At 43.2% G+C, this 21,837-nt stretch overlaps 1 protein-coding gene across 2 annotated transcripts in view; it reads left to right on the top strand.

Moving 5' to 3' along the window:
* LOC106571677 (centrosomal protein of 128 kDa) overlaps positions 1-21,598 on the top strand; it is a 46,413-nt gene extending 24,815 nt beyond the window's left edge. For both annotated transcript variants that reach the window (XM_014145016.2, XM_014145017.2), the window contains exons 17-25: positions 652-828; positions 7,699-7,758; positions 7,954-8,146; positions 12,353-12,402; positions 13,133-13,156; positions 17,596-17,673; positions 18,953-19,066; positions 20,030-20,138; positions 20,425-21,598. In XM_014145016.2, coding sequence (XP_014000491.2) covers positions 652-828; positions 7,699-7,758; positions 7,954-8,146; positions 12,353-12,402; positions 13,133-13,156; positions 17,596-17,673; positions 18,953-19,066; positions 20,030-20,138; positions 20,425-20,555 — 936 coding nt within the window. In that variant the 3' untranslated portion in view covers positions 20,556-21,598. The remainder of the gene's footprint in view (positions 1-651; positions 829-7,698; positions 7,759-7,953; positions 8,147-12,352; positions 12,403-13,132; positions 13,157-17,595; positions 17,674-18,952; positions 19,067-20,029; positions 20,139-20,424) is intronic.
* The last annotated feature ends 239 nt before the right edge of the window (positions 21,599-21,837 follow it).

The raw sequence follows: 21,837 nt of genomic DNA, 5'->3' as shown, positions 1-21,837 counted from the left end.
TCTGATCAGGCCCTACACCCAAACAAGGGCACTGCGTTCATCCACCACTGGCCTGCTGGCCCCCCTACCTCTGAGGAAGCACAGTTCCCGCTCAGCCCAGTCAAAACTGTTCGCTGCTCTGGCACCCCAATGGTGGAACAAGCTCCCTCACGACACCAGGACAGCGGAGTCAATCACCACCTTCCGGAGACACCTGAAACCCCACCTCTTTAAGGAATACCTAGGATAGGATAAAGTAATCCTTCTAACCCCCCCCCCTAAAATATTTAGATGCACTATTGTAAAGTGGTTGTTCCACTGGATATCATAAGGTGAATGCACCATTTTGTAAGTCGCTCTGGATAAGAGCGTCTGCTAAATGACTTAAATGTAAATGTAAAATGTAATTATGTATTGATTAATGTATCTCCGTAGAGACCCAGAGAGTATTGACTCTGTATGGGGAGGTGGAGCTGACACTATAACGTGGAGAGAGAGGTCCGATGTTCAAGGTTGTCTCTGCCCAGCCTGTCCATCCGTCCGACATTTTTTTTTCTTCTAGGGTCTCTTCTGTTGTGATGTTAGAAATGGAAGCAAGAACAAGTCGTAATAACCAGAGTTGTACACTTGAATCACCTCTCTCTCTCTCTCTCTCCTTCTTCCTTCCTCCAGGTGAAGTGCATGGTTCAGGGAGAGGAGCGGAGGCGTGGGTCAGAGGAGGCTGTAGCGACACTAGAAGACAGACTGTCTCGTCTGGACACTGAACAGGAGTCCATCCTCAGTTCTGTAGCAGAGGAGATCGACGCTGCCTGCAGAGCACTGTTCAAGGACTCCCAGGACAAACTCAAAGTAAACACACACCATCAACTATTCCCGATAGGCACACACTCATACACACCTGTACCTATTCCGTACTCACACCCCTACACACCCTAACGTGTTCCATACACACGTACTATTGTCTACTCATCCTTTGTTATTCCGAACACACACATTCAGATTATTCTTTATTCAATACATGCACTCCTACACACCCTTGCCTATTCCTCACACACACCCTTACCTATTCCACACACACTTTAACACACCCTTGCCTATTCCTCACACACACCCTTACCTATTCCCCACACACTTTAACACAGCCTTACCTATTCCACACACGCTTTAACACACCTTTACCTATTCCTCACACACACTTTAACACACCCTTACCTATTCCCCACACACTTTAACACACCCCTACCTATTCCCCACACACTTTAACACACCCTTACCTATTCCCCACACACTTTAACACACCCTTACCTATTCCCCACACACTTTAACACACCCTTACCTATTCCACACACACTTTAACACACCCATACATATTCCTCACACACATACCTATTCCTCACACACCCATACCTATTCCTCACACACACTTTAACACACCCTTACCTATTCCTCACACACACATATACCTATTCCTCACACACTTTAACACACCCATACATATTCCTCACACACATACCTATTCCTCACACACCCTTACCTATTCCTCACACACACTTTAACACACCCATACCTATTCCTCACACACACTTTAACACACCCTTACCTATTCCTCACACACACTTTAACACACCCTTACCTATTCCTCACACACACCCATACCTATTCCTCACACACACTTTAACACACCCATACCTATTCCTCACACACCTATACCTATTCCTCACACACACTTTAACACACCCTTACCTATTCCTCACACACACCTATACCTATTCCTCACACACACTTTAACACACCCTTACCTATTCCTCACACACACCCATACCTATTCCTCACACACACTTCAACACACCCATCACAAAAGCGGCACATTCACTTTATTGACATATGCTCGTGATGCCTGCACGTTATTTTGATAAGGAAACTCATACCATTTAATCCTTCCAACTAACACTACAAAGTCTACAGCTGGAACGGCAGCAAACGCTCCATTTTCCTCCGTTGTCAAATCAAATCACATTTTGTCACTTGTGCCGAATACAACAGGTGTAGACCTTACAGTGAAATGCTTACTTACAAGCCCTTAACCAACAATGCAGTTTTAAGAACAATACTTCCAAAAAATAAGAAATAAAAGTAACAAATAAATAAAGAGCAGCAGTAAAATAACAATAGCGAGGCTATATACAGTGGGTACCGGTACAGAGTCAATGTGCGGGGCACCGGTGTCGAGGTAATATGTACATGTAGGTAGAGTTATTATAGTGACTATGCATAGATAATAACAGAGAGTAGCAGCAGTGTAAAAGAGGGGGGGGGGCGCAATGCAAATAGTCTGGGTAGCCATTTGATTAGGTGTTCAGGAGTCTTATGGCTTGGGGATAGAAGCTGTTTAGAAGCCTCTTGGACCTAGACTTGGCGCTCTGGTACTGCTTGCCGTGCGGTAGCAGAGAGAACAGTCTATGACTAGGGTGGCTGGAGTCTTCGACAATTTTTGGGCCTTCCTCTGACACTGCCTGGTATAAAGATCCAGGATGGCAGGAAGCTTGGCCCCAGTGATGTACTGGGACGTACGCACTACCCTCTGTAGTACTTGCGGTCGGAGGCCGAGCAGTTTCCATACCAGGCAGTGATGCAACCAGTCAGGATGCTCTCGATGGTGCAGCTGTAGAACCTTTTGAGGATCTGAGGACCCATGCCAAATCTTTTCAGTCTCCAGAAGGGGAATAGGTTTTGTCGTGCCCTCTTCACGACTGTCTTGGTGTGATTGGACCTGGGACGGCAGGTAGCCTAGTGGTTAGAGCGTTGGGCCAGTAACCAAAAGGTTGCTGGATTGAATCCTTGAGCTGACAAGGTAAAAAAATCTGTCGTTCTGCCCCTGAACAAGGCAGTTAACACACTGTTCCCCGGTAGGCCGTCATGGTAAATAAGAATTTGTTCTTCACTGACTTGCCTAGTTAAATAAAGGTTAAAATAAATAAATAAATGTTAGTTTGTTGGTGATGTGGACGCCAAGGAACTTGAAGCTCTCAACCTGCTCCACCACAGCCCCGTCAATGAGAATGGGGGTGTGGAGGGGGCTGAGCACGCACCCCTGAGGGGCCCCCGTGTTGAGGATCAGCGTGGCGGATGTGTTGTTACCTACCCTTACCACCTGGAGTTGGCTTGTCAGGAAGTCCAGGATCCAGTTGCAGAGGGAGGTGTTTAGTCCCAGAGTCCTTAGCTTAGTGATGATCTTTGAAGGCACTATGGTGTTGAACGCTGAGCTGTAGTCAATGAATAGCATTCTCACATAGTTGTTCCTTTTGTCCAGGTGGGAAAGGGCAGTGTGGAGTGCAATAGAGATTGCATCTCTGGATGTGTTTGGGCGGTATGCAAATTGGAGTGGGTCTAGCGTTTCTGGGATAATGGTGTTGATGTGAGCCATGACCAGCCTTTCAAAGCAGGTGTCATTTACGCAGGTGACCTTGGTGTTCTTCGGCACAGGGACTATGGTGGTCTGCTTTAAACATGTTGGTATTACAGACTCAGACAGGGAGATGTTGAAAATGTCAGTGAAGACACTTGCCAGTTGGTCAGCGCATGCTCTGAGTACACGTCCTGGTAATCCGTCTGGCCCTGCGGCCTTGTGAATGTTGACCTGTTTAAAGGTCTTACTCACATCGGCTGTGGAGAGCGTGATCACACAGTCGTCCGGAACAGCTGATACTCTCATGAATGTTTCAGTGTTATTTGCCTTGAAGCGAGCATAGAAGTAATCTAGCTCGTCTGGTAGGCTTGTGTCATGGCTTTTCTATTGACATTTAATTGCATGTTACCATGCCTATTGCATGTAACACCCTGATCTATTCCTCACACACTTTAACACACCCTCACCTATCCCTCACGCACTTTAACACACCCATACCTATTCCTCACACACCCTCACACACTAACACACCCTCACCTATTCCACACACACTTTAACACACCCTCACCTATTCCACACACACTTTAACACACCCTCACCTATTCCTCACACACTTTAACACACCCTCACCTATTCCACACACACTTTAACACACCCTCACCTATTCCTCACACACTAACACACCCTCACCTATTCCACACACACTTTAACACACCCTCACCTATTCCACACACATTTTAACACACCCTCACCTATTCCTCACACACTTTAACCTAAACCTGTAGCGGTGTTGTTAGAGAGGTGTAAAGATAAAGGTTTTTGTTGGGTCGACAGGCAGGTATTTACACTGCCGATGTGAATAGTGTAGGAGAGAGAGAGAGTACTGCTACACACATCAACAGAAGAGACTGCTTAGTGTAGCCTGTTTGCCAGACAGCCAGTGGATAAGACACACCATATATACACAAGTCACAGCACAGGGGTAACCTAACCAATAATACCTCATACAGTAATAATGATTAGTGACTCAGAGGTCTATCTACATTAGATGATTTGCAATAATCTGTATTCATTCACAGAGTGAAGAGTGAGTTGGTAACATGTGTGTTTATTTGTTTGTAGTCCAAAACACAAAAGGCCTGTAAATGTCCCAGTCTCTTAGGACAATACAAAATATTCCCACAAACCCTGTACTGTTCCCTCTCCGCTGAGTTTAACGAACCCAGTTAGCCCTCTTTGCTCCAGCATATAGATTTTCCAATATGCACCGAGGCGAGTCGGCCTAATACAATGTTCATCTGTAATTTGTCATGTTATAAAGGAGTCAAACTGTGTCAAGGATTGGGCTAATGAGGGGGATCATTAAAGTTAAAGGTTAGAGAGAAACAAGCGGCATTAAGCTGCCTTTCATTAACTATTGCATAACTATAACACCTCCTTCATGCTACCCCTCTCCTCCTCCTTCCTATTTTCCCTTCCGTCTAACCCTCCTCATCTTCTTCATCCTTATCTTCTTCTTCCTCCTCCCTCTCTTCCTTGTCATCCTCCCCCTACTCTCTACTCCCCCTCTTCTCTCTCTTCCTGGATAAGTTTTGAACAAACAGCTGTTTATGTAGGCAGTATGCATCTCACACCCTGCTCCGACATGACTGCTCTGCTGCCTGTTCCGTCTTTCTTTCATTTCACCTGGGTGCTGTCTGTCAAACAGAGCTTTTTACTCCTCCTATAATATATCCTGCTCTTTCACACTGTTTTATCAGCCTCCCAACATTACACACTGGGCTTTTGATCGCTAAAGGGTACAGGGAGAGAAAGGGGCAGGTTGCTACCTCTGTACATGATCACACACTTTCACACAGTTGTAGACGCACGTACGCACATGCAGGAAAGCAAGCACACACACACACGTACACATTGTCTGTTATGCCCAACTCTGTCTGCCACTGCTGACCCACGCAGAGACACAGGCTGTGTTGACAGCAGAAGGGTATGTCAGGGGAGCGGATGTTTTTTTTTTATGTGACAGTCAGAGAATGTTGTCTGTCTCTCCCCACTGTGTGTGTGATGTTGCTGGAAATGGCCATTTATAGCTCCCACTCACCGTTCTGAGGAGGTAGGAGCAGTTTAGGGCTGTGGGATTTCTACACATACAAATCTTGATGGGTTCCAAACTTCTAGACCTAACTAGAGGTCGACCGATTATGATTTTTCAACGCCAATACCGATTATTGGAGGACCAAAAAAAGCCGATACCGATTAATCAGCCGATTCTTTTTATTATTATTTTTTACTTTTTTTAACTTTTTTAATTTTTTGTAATAATGACAATTACAACAATACTGAATGAACACTTATTTTAACTTAATATAATACATCAATAAAATCAATTTAGCCTCAAATAAATAATGAAACATGTTCAATTTGGTTGAAATAATGCAAAAACAAAGTGTTGGAGAAGAAAGTAAAAGTGCAATATGTGCCATGTAAGAAAGCTAACGTTTAAGTTCCTTGCTCAGAACATGAGAACATATGAAAGCTGGTGGTTCCTTCTAACATGAGTCTTCAATATTCCCAGGTAAGAAGTTTTAGGTTGTAGTTATTAGAAGAATTATAGGACTATTTTTCTCTATACGATTTGTATTTCATATACCTTTGAATATTGGATGTTCTTATAGGCACTTTAGTATTGCCAGTCTAACAGTATAGCTTCCGTCCCTCTCCTCGCTCCTACCTGGGCTCGAACCAGGAACACATCGACAACAGCCACCCTCGAAGCAGCGTTACCCATGTAGAGCAAGGGAAACAACTACTCCAAGTCTCAGAGCGAGTGACGTTTGAAAAGCTATTAGCGTGCACCCGGCTAACTAGCTAGACCTTTCATATCGGTTACACCAGCCTAATCTTGGGAGTTGATAGGCTTGAAGTCATAAACAGTGCAATGCATTGCGAAGAGCTGCTGGCAAAACACACGAAAGTGCTATTTTAAATGAATGCTTACGAGCCTGCTGCTGCCTACCATCGCTCAGTCAGACTGCTCTATCAAATCATAGACTTAATTATAACATAATAACACACAGAAATACGAGCCTTAGGTCATTAATATGGTCGAATCCGGAAACTATCATTTAGAAAACAAAACGTTTATTCTTTCAGTGAAATACGGAACTGTTACGTATTTGATCTAACGGGTGGCATCCATAAGTCTAAATGTTCCTGTTACATTGCACAACCTTCAATGTTATGTCATAATTAAGTAAAATTCTGGCAAATTAGTTCGCAACGAGCCAGGCGGCCCAAACTGTTTAATATACCCCGACTCTGCGTGCAATGAACGGAAGAGAAGTGACAATTTCACCTGGTTAATATTGCCTGCTAACCTGGATTTATTTTAGCTAAATATGCAGGTTTAAAAATATATACTTCTGTGTATTGATTTTAAGAAAGGCATTGATGTTTATGGTTACGTACAGTTGTGCAACGATTGTGCTTTTTTCGCAAATGCGCTTTTGTTAAATCATCCCCCGTTTGGCGAAGTCAGCTGTCTTTGTTAGGAAGAAATAGTCTTCACAGTTCGCAACGAGCCAGGCGGCCCAAACTGCTGCATATACCCTGACTCTGTTGCAGAGGTGACACATTTTCCCTAGTTAAAAGAAATTCATGTTAGCAGGCAATATTAACTAAAGATGCAGGTTTAAAAATATATACTTGTGTATTGATTTTAAGAAAGGTATTGATGTTTATGGTTAGGTACAAGTTGGATCAACGACAGACCTTTTTCGCGAATGCGCACCACATCGATTATATGCAACGCAGGACAGGCTAGATAAACTAGTAATATCATCAACCATGTGTAGTTAACTAGTGATTATGATTGATTGATTGATTGATTGTTTGTTTTTATAAGATAAGTTTAATGCTAGCTAGCAACCTACCTTGGCTTCTTACTGCATTCGCGTAACAGGCAGGCTCCTCGTGGAGTGCAATGTAAAGCAGGTGGTTAGAGCATTGGACTAGTTTAACCGTAAGGTTGCATCCCCAAGCTGACAAGTAAAAATCTGTCGTTCTGCCTCTGAACAAGGCAGTTAACCCACCGTTCCTAGGCCGTCATTGAAAATAAGAATGTGTTCTTAACAGACTTGCCTAGTTAAACAATATTTATATAAAAAACATTTTTTTTTTTTTTTTTTATCGGCAAATCGGTGGCCAAAAATACCGATTACCGATTGTTATGAAAACTTGAAATCGGCCCTAATTAATCGGCCATTCCGATTAATCGGTCGAACTCTAGACCTAACCGTCTTTGTTATTTCTAGGCCATATCCCTCAATCCTGGACTCCAGAAAGACCCTCATCGCTGGTTGGCTGAGACCAAGGTACACTACATTATCCATCTTTTACGGAGATACTTTAAAAGCATTGACCCACCTGTCGCTATTGGGAGAAACTGACAGTTCATCAGGTTTTTTTGGGTGTGAATGTTAGAGACTGAGAAACAACATGCATGTGTGACATTGTGGGTATGACTGCATATGACTGCATTATGAAAGGAGGCTGTGTGTGTGTTCCAGACCAAGCTGCGTTGGCTGTGTGAGGAGGTGTCTGTCCGTGAGGCCAGAGAGAGAAAGCTGCGTCGGCAGGTCCAACAGGACAGAGAACAGCTGAAAGGACTGAGACAGAGCAGAGACTCTGAAAGACAGGCCCTGCTACAGAGACTGGACCAGCAGGAGAAACTACTGCACTCCATCAGCACAGAGAAGAAAGGTAGGGCTGGATCCGATTGATTGATTCATTCATTCATTCATTGAGGGCCAACTTCTAAATCTCCCGTACATCAGTTTAAGAGCTGCAATATGGGCTCATTCAGGCTTTTTCTGTTCCATCTAGACGGTTGCTAATGAATTGTCCGACATGTAGCTAGCCTCATTATGGTTGTGTTTCTATCTGCTCAAGTGTCCTTGTTTTTGTCTGTAGTTCTTAATTTGTGTTCATTTCTGCAAATGCACTTGGTTTGTTCCTCTCATTTCTTCCTCCCACACATTCACATCCAGACAGGGAAGTTCTTCTCTCTCCCAGTTTCTAAACTAAACTCTTGATAATGAGTTAGAGAAGGTGGACCCAGCAGAGCAGGTTTCATCACAACAACCAGGGGAACCTCCATCTAATTCTTAGCTCCCTCTTTCCTCTGTTTTACACAGACTGACAGACGTACAGACAAAGACCTAATCAACCAGTCTCTCTCATTCAGACGTGCTGTGCTGCTCTGGCTGGAACAGCGTGGCATTGTGTAGTAATGGGGGGGTCGATACAGTTACAAATCGCTATGTTATTTTGGACAATATTATATCGATACTTCAATATTTGTTTTGCTAGGTTGCGTTAACTAGTGCTAATCAACTGTACCTGCGCAAAAACTCTGGTAATTTTCATCGTACAGCTACTTTGTTCTCCATCTTCTATTTAAATAGGTAGATAGTCTAGCGGTTAAGAGCGTTGGGCCAGTAACCGAAAGGTCGCTGGTTCGAATCCCTGAGCCGACTAGAGCCCAGTTTCCACTGGCACTTAAAATTAGGGCCAAATTTGAGCTGACTCGGGTGTAATTCTGAAAATCGAGCTGGTTCAAGGGAACCCAGGGCCAGCGCAGCCCAGTTTCACAACTAGCTTGATTAGAATTCTGGTTGGTGACGCCGTTACTATGCAACCACCAGCTGATCACTGCTGGGTGCTAGCAGGTTTACATTACATTACATTTAAGTCATTTAGCAGACGCTCTTATCCAGAGCGACTTACAAAATGGTGCATTCACCTTATGATATCCAGTGGAACAACCACTTTACAATAGTGCATCTAAATCTTTTAAGGGGGGGGTTAGAAGGATTACTTTATCCTATCCTAGGTATTCCTTAAAAAGGTGGGGTTTCAGGTGTCTCCGGAAGGTGGTGATTGACTCCCCTGTCCTGGCGTCGTGAGGGAGCTTGTTCCACCATTGGGGTGCCAGAGCAGCGAACAGTTTTGACTGGGCTGAGCGGGAACTGTGCTTCCTCAGAGGTAGGGGGGCCAGCAGGCCAGTGGTGGATGAACGCAGTGCTCTTGTTTGGGTGTAGGGCCTGATCAGAGCCTGAAGGTATGGAGGTGCCGTTCCCTTCACAGCTCCGTAGGCAATCACCATGGTCTTGTAGCGGATGCGAGCTTCAACTGGAAGCCAGTGGAGAGAGCGGAGGAGCGGGGTGACGTGAGAGAACTTGGGAAGGTTGAACACCAGACGGGCTGCGGCGTTCTGGATGAGTTGTAGGGGTTTAATGGCACAGGCAGGGAGCCCAGCCAACAGCGAGTTGCAGTAATCCAGACGGGAGATGACAAGTGCCCGGATTAGGACCTGCGCCGCTTCCTGTGTGAGGCAGGGTCGTACTCTGCGAATGTTGTAGAGCATGAACCTACAGGATCGGGTACAGTTTAGCTAGCTCGTCTGGGCTTGTGGCTGTTAGCAAGCACATGGACAAGCAGTACTGCAGTAGTCAAACATAACACGAATTACCACCATAGTTAGATCCTTGATTCATTTTTGTGCTACACAATAAACTTTTATGTATGAGAACAGTCAGCCCTCTAATGGTAGCTACCTAACGTCAGAGTTGAAACAAGCTCGCTAGCTAACGTGAGCTAGCAGGAATTATAGCTGGCCAGGTCGTATTGAAAGCTAGCTAGCTAGCTACATCATATCGAACCTGTCTTCTAGTTCGCTTGGTTAGCTAGCTAACTAATAAGCAATGCCATGGCAAGCAAGGTAGTAATTAAGTTAGCTAGCCTTTTATGCGACGACGTTAACCGTTTAGCTAGCTAGCTAATGTTAGCAAGCTAAATACGTGGCTCTGAGTCTGGCTGGCAATGGCTGGAGTTTGGGTTAACGTTAATTACAGCATGGTGAGGGTGAATTACATTCATCAACATCTTGCTAGCTAGCTAGCAACATTAGCGAAGCCAGCTACACAGTCACATATTGGCTACCTAGCAACATGACATCATTTCACATTTCTTAAGGCAGTGGAAACGCAAATTGAGCTAGCCCACCAAGCTGACTTTCTAGTGCCAATGGAAACTGGGTTTGGGTGAAAATTCTGTCGATGTGCCCTTGAGCAAGGCACTTAACCCCAATTGCTCCTGTAAGCCACTCTTGATAAGAGCATCTGCTAAATGCCAAAAATGTAAATAGTGAGCCAACATGTTTTCAGCATTTTTATTTCTCTGAGTAATCAAAACTAATTTTCTCATGCTCTCTTGTCTGCTGCAGCAGACATATAGTGAGCAATATGTTTGGAATATCAAATCACAATAACATCGCTGTATCGATTAGCAATAGATATAGAATGGTGAGAATCACAATATATATTGAATCGGCACCTAAGTATCGTGATAATATCGTGTCCCTGGCCATTATCAGCCCTTACATTGTGGATCCTAGACACCATAGTAATTTGTATTTTTTTATTTATTTTTATTTAACTTTTATTTAACTAGGCAAGTCAGTTAAGAACAAATTCTTATTTACAATGATGCTGTCTAACCCCCAACTCTGCCTTCCCCTTGGGAAAGAGGCTGGTAGCTGTATATCTTTGGCGCGATTTGGTACAAAACAGAAGAAAACTAAATTGGGCCATCTGGAAATGTTCTCTCTCATTAGGAACGAACAGCAACACATCTTAGATGTATTTGTTCTATCTAGATATACGGTTCACTGGGTGCACTCCTCATGTCTTTGATCATCGTAACTTACTTCAGAAGTTTTCAGAGTTTTTGGTTGCTGACAGTTGCTGCCAGTGTACTTTCCTCTTACTTTTCAATTGGTTAAGTTCAGGTCAGCCAACTTAAAGGCCCAGTGCAGTCAAAAACTACATTTCCTGTGCTTTATATATATTTACACACTGAGGTTGGAATAATACTGTGGAATTGTGAACATTATGATAATGCCCTTTTAGTGTAAGAGCTGTTTAAAAATACTTTGAAATTAGTTAATAGACCGATAAGAGTTCCAAACTTCTCTGCCAATAGCGGCTAGTTTTCAGTTTTCCCTTCCCCACTCAGACCACTCCCAGACAGTCCTAGTCTTGTTTCAGAAATTGGTCTTTGCTAAGAAGATTTTTTTGTTTGTTTTCAATTAAAATGTTAAATAACAATCACAGTTGATATTGAGATAAAAACGGCTGCCTTGGAACTTTTGCCTTCTTTCTTAAACACTACGGTGGTACTTTTCAGAGGAAGTTTTTCTCTTGCGTACGGTCTAACTTTTAACACCTCCCTATTTACTAAAACACAGTCTGTGGTAGATAGCTGTTGGATTACAGCTCTTGCCTCAGTAACTGACTTCCACACATTCAGATTAAACGGAGAGGGACTGAGTGAGCGAGAGAAGGCAGTTTGGCGGTCTGTGACGTTCTCTCTCACGTCATGTGGCCCGTCGTCTTTACACCCGTTTAGACTGCCAGAGTCTCGCCGGTGCCATCTGGAGATTGGCAAGTGGCTCAGTGGCTGCTTGGGTATTCCTGAGGTGGCGGCATGGGGTTCCGGCTGGGTGGGCACGTGGTGGAGTGTGTGTGAGTGTGAGTGACAGAGGTGGGCAGGGACAGAGGGACGAGGGTAGAAAGCAGTCATCCAATGCCTAGTGATTGAATATTGAATGTGTGAGCTGGGAGCAGCCTCCTCTCCCAGCCCAGCCAGCCTGCTCAGCACTCAGTTCAACAAGACAGCAGACAGCAGGGAGTGGGAGACCAATGAGCAGCAATCACAGCAATCTATTTGATTTGACCAAGTTTAGGGAGGTGTTGAGACTGACAGCAAGGTTGTTCAGAATAGGAAAAGTTTCATAGCCACTGATAGCATGGCTAGTCAAGGTGTTAAGGCTGTGGGTCCCAAATGCCTCTGTCTATGTGAATATTATATTAGATGGTAATTATTAATGTGCTTGTCTCATTAAAGAACTCCTGGAGAAGACTCGAAGGAAGGAAAATGAGATGAGAAGTCTTCAGGTGAGCCAGACACCCATGTTGGCCTTGCTCTTCTGTCTGAACAATGCAGCCTGCTGTCCAGGGCCCCAACACACAGACTCACCCTCAGACAGAGTACCCTGTTATAGTACTACCTCCTCTCTCTCCTCTATTAAACATTACTACACACCATCCCCAATCCAGCTATAACGTCCTAAACCCCATGGCAGTCCTGTCCAGTCACACAGTCTGTTTTCCATTTTCTCCTCAAAGTGGTGTGTGTGTGTGTGTGTGTCTGTGTGTGTGTGTGTGTACTGGGGCCCATCTGTGTCTGTACGTGTGTGCACCTGCTATAATTAATCAGTCCCCTCGGACCCAGCCAGGCCTTTAATTAAGAAGAATGAGGAGTCGAGTTCAACCGCACACTGCTGCCACCCAACAGCCAGCGCAGTCACAGGACGGGGGAGGAGGGGGAGAGAGGGAGGGAATCTAGCAGGTGTGGGGATGGATGAGTGACAGGCCTATAAGACGCATCGCATCACTTATGCATCATTAGAGAACCAACATCACTCAGGAGCCAGATGAAAGGGAGGAGAGAGAGGAGCGTGTTCTCCACAGCTTCTTCTGTTCCGTCCCCTGTTGCTTGTTTATTGGCAATACACACGCCGTGCTGACTCACTGTTTAGTGGTTTAAGCTTTGACACGCTTTCAGTCACTCATACACGTCTTTTGGTCATTAAACAATAAGTAACTGTGGTTCTTGTCTTCACAGGATCGTATCTTGGATCTGGAGATGGTAAGATTTGATTGTTTATACACTACATGACCAAAAGTATGTGGAGAGCTGCTCGTCGAACATCTCATTCCAAAATCATGGGCATTAATATGGAGTTGGTCCCCCCTTTGCTGCTATAACAGCCTCCACTCTTCTGGGAAGGCTTGCCACTAGATGTTGGAACATTGCTGTGGGGACTTGCTTCCATTCAGCCACAGGCATTATTGAGGTCGGGCACTGATGTTGGATGATTAGGCCTGGATCGTAGTCGGCTTTCCAAGTCATCCCAAAGGGGTTGAGGTCAGGGCTCTGTGCAGGCCAGTTAAATTCTTCCACACCGATCTCGACAAACCATTTCTGTAGGGACCTTTCTTTATGCATGGGGCATTGTCATGCTGAAACAGGAAAGGACCTTTCCCAAACTTTTGCCAAGAAGTTGGAAGCACAGAATCGTCTAAAATGTCATAGTATGCTGTAGCGTTAAGATTTCCCTTCACTAGAACTAAGGGGCCTAGGCAGAACCATGAAAAACAGCCCGAGACCATTATTCCTCCTCCACCAAACTTTACAGTTGGCACTATGCATTGGGGCAGGTAGCATTCTCCTGGCATCCGCCAAAGCAGATTTGTCCGTTGGACTGCCAGATGGTGTTGCGCGATTCTTCACTCCACAGAATGCATTTCCACTGCTCCAGAGTCCAATAGCGGCGAGTTTACACCACTCCAGCCGACGCTTGGCATTGCGCATGGTGATCTTGGGCCTGTGTGCTGCTGTTCGGCCATGGAAACCCATTTTTTGAAGCTGACTTTGCTTCCAGAGGCAGTTTGGAACTCTGTAGTGAGTGTTGCACTACGCTTCAGCACCCGGTGGTCCCGTTCTGCGAACTTGTGTGGCCTACCACTTCGCAGCTGAGCCGTTGTTGCTCCTAGACTTTTCCACTTCACAATATCACCACTTACAGTTGACTGGGGTAGCTCTAGCAGGGCAGAAATTTGACGAACTGACTTGTTGGAAAGGTGGCATCCTATGACGGTGCCACGTTGAAAGTCACTGAGCTCTTCAGTAAGGCCATTCTACTGGGCGTGTTTCCTTTAACATAGCCAACAAAACGTATTAACAGATATATGGCTTCCCTCTTGATAGCTTGATGGACTCAACCTAGAGAAGGTTTGTTTGTAAACTCTGACTCCTAACTTGAAGATGGTAAATTGTTAGTGATTGTTTTTATAAAAGTGCTGAGCATCATTCAATCACCATAAAGCTAACATGATCAGGTATATGTAAGGATCATTAGACACTGATTAGGGTCCACTGACTCAACAACAAACATTGCCCCCAGGCAGGAGAATGTAAACACCCCACTCAAACATCCTTTATCACCCGCTCCATGTCACGTCAACCCAAACCGACAGACACATTCGTTAGGGATATCGACAGGCCGTATTGACCTAAGAGTATTTATGGGCTGTGAAGCTATGAAGCGATCTGTGTTCTCTCTCTATCCATCACAATTATGTGTCGCGGCCGGCGGCCTCGACTTCAATTAGCTTTAATAAAAACCCTGCGAAGCCCATCCATTCAGATAATTCCTGCTTACTGCTACAACACTGTGGCACAGGGTATCGACCTGTGTGTGTATGTACAGTGCATTCAGAAAGTATTCAGACCCCTTTTCCACATTTTGTTACGTTTTAGCGTTATTCTAAAACTGATTAAATAACAATTGATCTTCATCGATCTGCACACAATACCCCATAATGACAAACAGAAAACAGGTTTTTAGATTTTTTTTTGCAAATTTATTATAAACAGAAATACCTTATTTACATAAGTATTCAGACCCTTTGCTATGAGACTCGAAATTGAGCTCAGGTGCATACTTTTTCGATTGATCATCCTTGAGATGTTTCTACAACTTGATTGGAGTCCACCTGTAATAAATTCAATTAATGATTTGGAAAGGCACACACCTGTCTACATAAGGTCCCACAATTGACAGTGCATGTTAGAGCTAAACCCTAATGAGAAGAATGGGAGAAACTCCCCAAATACAGGTATGCCAAGCTTGTAGCGCCATACCCAAGACGACTCCAGGCTTCAATCACTGCTAAAGGTGCTTTAGCAAAGTACTGAGTAAAGGGTCTGAATACTTATGTAAATGTAATATTTCAGTAAAAAACAATGATACATTTGCAGAAATTTCTCAACTAGTTTTTGCTTTGTCATTGCGGGGTATTGTGTGTAGATTGATGAGGGGGAAAAAACGATTTAATCAATTTAGACTAGGACTGTAACGTAACAAAATGTGGAAAAAGTCATGGGGTCTGAATAGTTTCCGAAAGCACTGTACAGTATGTGTGCGCATGCAGGCAGCTGATTCATCAGGCAGTGAGCGGGGTTTCACGTTTACATTACTACAGCGGCGATCAGCGGAGCAGTCTGTGTAAGGTTCTCCAACAGCCCCGGCTCTTTAATGTCTCAGAAAACGCACGGGCCGAGTCCCAAATGGCACCCTACTCTCTACATAGTACACTACTTGTCAAAAGTAGTGCACTATGGAGGGGATAGTGTGTCATTTGGGACGAAGCCGCCATCTGAATAGAATGGAATACAATACAGGCCTGTCTGTCTAATATGATGTGGCAATAATAATACAACCCCAGATGACAATTGCTTTTTGTTTTGTCTTCGTATAACGGATTGTCAGTGGGGCTACTTCAATTGTCATCTTGCAAATGCTGTCTTTCTGTAGACATATGCCTTCAAAGTACTTATTGACTTATTCCACATTTTGTTGTGTTACAGCCTGAATTTAAAATGGATTCATTACATAAAAGAATTCACCCATCTACACACAAATACCAAATAATGACAATATGAAAACATGTTTTTGGAACGAATTGATGGAAAATGAAATGCGTAAGTATTCACACCCCTGAGTCAGACTTTGTAGAAGCACCTTTGGCAGCGATTACAGCTGTGAGTCTTTCTGGGTAAGTCTCTTAAGAGCTTTCCACACCTGGATTGTGCAACATTTGCCCATTTATTATTTTCAAGATTCTGCAAGCTCTGTCCAAATTGGTTGTTGATCATTGCTAGACAACCATTTTCAGGTCTTACCATAGATTTATATTATTAGATTTAAGTCAAAACTGCCACTCAGGAACATTCATTGTCTTCTTGGTAAGCAACTCCAGTATAGATTTGGCCTTGTGTTTTAAGTTATTGTCATGTGTCTGGTGGAAAGCAGACTGAACCAGGTTTTCCTCTAGGATTTTGCCTGTGCTTATCCCCATTCTGTTTATTTGTATCTTTAAAAACTCCCCAGTCCTTAACGATGACAAGCATACCCATAAAATGATGCAGCCACCACAATTTTTGAAAATATGGAGAGTCGTACTCATTAATGTGTTGTATTGGATTTGCCCCAAACATAACACTTTGTATTCAGGATAAAAAGTTAATTGCTTTGCCACATTTTTTTGCAGTATTATTTTAGTGCCTTGTTACAAACATGATGCATGTTTTGTAATGTTTTTATTCGGTCACAGGCTTCCTTTTCACTCTGTCATTTAGGTTAGTATTGTGGAGTAACTACAATGTTGTTGATCCATCCTCAGTTTTCTCCTGTCACAACCATTCAACTATAACTGTTTTAAAGTCACCATTGGCCTCATGGTGAAAACCTTGAGCAGTTTCCTTCATCTGGCAACTGAGTTAGGGAGGATGCCTGTATCTTTGTAGTGACTGGGCGTATTGATACACCATACTCCAAGGGATATTCAATATCTGCAGTTTCTTTTTACCCATCTACCAGTAGGTCCCCTTTGCGAGGCAATGGAAAACCTCCCTGGTCTTTGTATGTGTGGGGTACAGAGATGAGGTAGTCATTCAAAAATCATGTTGAACACTATTATTGCACACAGAGTGAGTCCATGCAACTTATTATGTGACTTGTCAAGCACATTTTTACTCCTGAACTTATTTAGGCTTGCCATAACAAAGGGGTGGAATGCTTATTGACTCAAGACATTTCAGCTTTTCATTTTTAATTAATTTGTAAAAATGTCCCAAAAACATAATTCCACTTTGACATTATGGGATATTATGTGTAGGCCAGTGACAAAAAAATTGCAATTTAATCAATGTTAAATGCAGGCTGTAACACAACAAAATGTGGAAAAAGTCAAGGGGTGTGAATCCTTTCTGAAGCCACTGTGCATGTGCTGTGTCAAATAAATACCAGCACACTGCACTTTCCTAGTATCACTAGGTCATTTAAGCCCACTTATAGCAGCCTACTGCCGTTGTCAGAGCTTTTTTAGTACATTGTGTGACAGTACAATAAAGCCTTTTGAATGGGCATGAATAGTAGCTGGATTCAGCACCTTGCTGTGTTGTATTGTGAGTAAACCTAATGTGCAGTATATTAACCTCCTTGTATTCCTTTATCTATTCAGAGCACCAGGCTGGCGGTGGATCACCTGGAGTCAGTCCCTGAGAAGCTGTGTCTGCTGGACAACTTCAAAGACCTGGAGGTGAGGCTCACTGGGGAGACCTGGGATGTACCAAATATATGGGTTGTTCCACGACATTAGGGCCTTTTTGCATCCCTTTTAATATTTTAAGTAGAACTTGTGCACAAATATAGCATTTTAAAAGCTTGTTATATTAAATGAAGTGCCCTTTAATATAGACCATATGGAAAATTCCATAAATCTGATATGTAAAAAAGACTTGCTAAAATGACAAAATTCAGCATTTTGACATGTCCCTCTGTTTATCCTCTGTGACTTCTAGGAAGATTTTAACTAACAAAACCCCAACATTTCTCCCAATTTTCCACCATCATTGTAAAGCCCTAATTATTTTGTTGCTTTGACAGACATTTCTGAAGATTATTATTTATTTGTGATTTATTTTAAGGTAATTAAATAATCAGGATTTTGAAGCCCTTTATCTACTTACCCAGATTCAGATGAACTTGTGGATACCATTTTCCTTCATACTGGACACAGAGATGGTGTCCATGAGTTCATCTGACTCTAGGGAAGTAGATAACGGGCTTCATTGCCAAAATCCCGAAGTATCTCTTCAAGGTCAACCCTATTACGTGAACTGAACTCTCGTTTTAATATGGTGAAACTATTCCTTTTGAAGTATTTTTTTCCTCCAAAAGAGACATTGAACACCTCATAGTGAAATCATAGTGTAAAAGCAGGTGAACTGGTTCTATTCTCTTTGGCCGTTTTCTCATGTTTTGTGGTGGGAAACTGAGCGGGTTGAGCATAACACGTCAACCCTGTTACCCATAGATAGACACGCTAGAAATGTTTTAACAATTAACGTTTTTTTTTAAAGCTTACATTCAATTGCCCCTCCCTGTTGCACACAACAAGCTTCCATGGCTGATTTTAAAATGTAGTCATCAGCCCTGTTACGGTCAACCCTATTACTTTCTGTAGGACTTATTCGGCACTTATTATAGTCATTATTTTATTTCACCTCTTGAGATGGGGAAAAAAGTGTTTTTTGTTTATGACAGAATGTTAAAATGAGGTGAAATAACTTTTTCACCAAGTTAGACTACTCAAACGGCATCTAATTGGTGGAACGACCCATATGTCTAGAAGGGAGACCTGTGGCCTGGGTCTTTCTATGTGTTTGATCTCTTCTGAATCTTAATGACACCAACTTAGGTGTCTATCTAACCTGATCCTAGATCTGTGCAACTTCAACTCCAAACCGGTTTTGTGATGAGTTCCATTTTATGGCTGGTTTGTGTGGCGAGTGACTATTTCCATGTTGTTTATATAGGAGTCTCAGCGGCAGAAGGAGTTGGTGGAACAACGTTACATTAAATACAAAGAGATCGTTGGAGTCCTGCAGCACCAGCTGGATGAGTCCAAACGACAGATACAGGAGTACAGGGTACTTGACTACATTACCCATAGTGCACTCTATGTATATGCTACATCAAATATCAGCTTTATGATACCTAGAAGCCCAAAACGAGACTTTGCCACTCTGCAATTTCAATACTTGGCCTGTTCAAAGAGTACTTTGTACTCTTACTCCCAGAGCCATCCAGCCTATGACACCTTCTGAGTGCACTGGTGTATCGTTTGTCCACAACTGGCATTTGCATTTAATATGAATATTCCAAGCCAATGTTGGCAAACGCAACTGACAGAGTGAGACGGAGGGTAGTAACTTCCAATCAGTCCTAATGATCATATTTATCTTCTTACGCGGCCAACAGAGAAACATCATTGCATTGTTGACAGCAGATTGCCATCAGTGTGTCTATTCTGCCCGCACAGCAGCCACACACACACACACACACACACACACACACACACACACACACACACACACACAGCAGCCACATCGAAGCCACTTCTTAAAGTGCATTAATCTGCCAGACGACTCTGCTGCGACGCCAAACGACTCCCGTGTTGATCCATAAGTGCTGATTGCATTAGTGCCTAATAGTACGGCACCCACCAGGAGTTCATTTAAAGAAAGTAGAATAAAGAAAAGTCTTCATCTACTTAGCTTTCACTTTGCAGTTAGAGGCAATCTGTTTCAGTACAGAATGCTGATAGAGTCCGTTCTCATTTAACGCTGGTCCTGGGGACCCACAGGATAAGCACAGACCGGAGATTTTTCTGCAGCCCAGCATTTTAACACCTGATCAGCTAATCAAAAGCTCGAAGACGAGTTGCTTAGTTTAACCTGTCGTGCTAGTGCTGGACTGGAACAAAACCCTGGTCGCCCTGTTGGCTCACCCAGGACAAAGACTGAAAGAGCACTGCTCGGAATACATTTCACATAAGGTTGGATGTTATGCCAGTTTGCAGTGTGTGTACTCAAGACTGTACCCTCTTCCAGGATGACAGGTTGGATGCTACAACGCAGAGCATTCGATTGACTGCTCTCTCCTCCTCCATAAGAGGCCCTAGCGCTCTCCTCACCAGCTCCATGCTCACTGACACCACATGTGAGTACACAGCCGCAATGTTCACCTCTCGTCTCCTCTCGAAGAGTGCAATGATTGTGATGTGTGGTTGTTTTACCTACTTCAGTCGACTGCGCTGATTGTAAGCGCGTCTGCTAAATCACTCATATGTCTCATACCCTAATGTAAAGAAACTCTGTGAAGAAGCATTGCATTAAAAGACCCTAGAACATGTTCCTTTTTTTTTTCTAACAAAAAATTTAAAACATGACTCTTAATAGGTTGTGCTTAGTGTTGTAACTCCTCCCTTTCTCCCTGTGGTGCTTAGCTCCACACAAACGCCTGGTCTCTCCAGACTGCACCCTGGACTATAGCCTTTCTCTGCACCGCCGAGCCTCTCCTGCTGTCAACGGTGCCCACTCTCACTCCGTCTCCGACCACCTCAACAGTAACACATAGTGCCCACCATCAGGGATTCACACTGGTTACATACATGTATTCATCAACAAGCTTTTCATTATAGAGTTGGATAGAGGGCTCACACAGAAGTATGTTTTAACACGGGCACAGAGGCGATAATAGCAAAGATAGTGGTGGGCCCTCTTTTTAACTCTATGCCTTACTTGACAGTACAACCGACACCCAGCTCTATGCAGTACCCTGGTTGCAAAGCATCACCACAACAGTCTTCCGTGAATACCTCAACCAAAAACAGCCAACCCTTCCAAGCGACGTAACTAGCAGCCAACCTAGAAAACAGCTAGCATGAAGCCAAGCATACATACTAAGTGCGATTGTGATAAGTAAAGCAGGGTTAAACCTAGTGGAAGGTTCATTGCACATAGCTTGGGGTATCTTATAAGAGAACCACCAAATTTAGCACTGTGAAAGACGATTGTAGCTTTTTTTTTAATGAAGATTTTTCATTGAATGTTACTTGGTGCAAAGAAAGCAGGCAGAGCTTAAAGAACCCATGAAGTTTGACTGAAAATAGATTGAAGAACCAGTGATAAAGCCAAGGTAGGTCAACATTCCAACATGTCATACTGACGTTACGTTTGTATACATATTTCAACACTCAAACACTTATCTGAAAAACACTGTTTTAAGCCCCAATGTTTACCTTTTTGTGACAGTTTTTGTACTCTGGTGTTATCATGCCAATGTGTTTTATCTGAACAGATTAGATGTGATGATTATATTTATGCTGACAATCTGTGAAAGTTGTGCTGCCTTTCTAACTTCATGTAGCCTATGCATTAACAATATATTATTGTTTTCAACAGACTTGACAAGTCACAATGACTTTGTTTTTATATTGGAGTGTTTTTACCACTACCGTAATTAAAAAAAAAAAAAAGTACTTTTATGCAGTTGTGGAAAGAAGTTTTATTTGTAAAGAAGAAGAAAAATGCCAATAAGCACAATATATGTATATTTTTATGAAATGTAGAAAAGAATATATGCAATAAACAAATCTCCACAGATCTGTAAGGATCATTTCCCCTGAGCCCTGGTCTCATCCATTTCAAAATGAAGTGTTGTTTCCTTAGGCTCCTAAGTCTCTATGGTATGTCAATCGCTGTTGCCTTGGTCCATCTGTTGAGAAAATGACTCGTAGCATGGGCTTATGTTTGTAGGTTTATATGGCCACTCCAGCCTTATTTCAGCTTCAATTTACATTTACCAAATGCATCTGTACTTCAGAAGAGCCGATACATATCTGCTGTTCAGTGAAAAC

The sequence above is a fragment of the Salmo salar genome, chromosome ssa15 (genome assembly GCF_905237065.1).
Source record: "Salmo salar chromosome ssa15, Ssal_v3.1, whole genome shotgun sequence".
Taxonomy (NCBI): Eukaryota; Metazoa; Chordata; class Actinopteri; order Salmoniformes; family Salmonidae; genus Salmo; species Salmo salar.
Note: the sequence above shows the minus strand (reverse complement) of the source record. Positions and strands in the feature narration are given on the sequence as shown.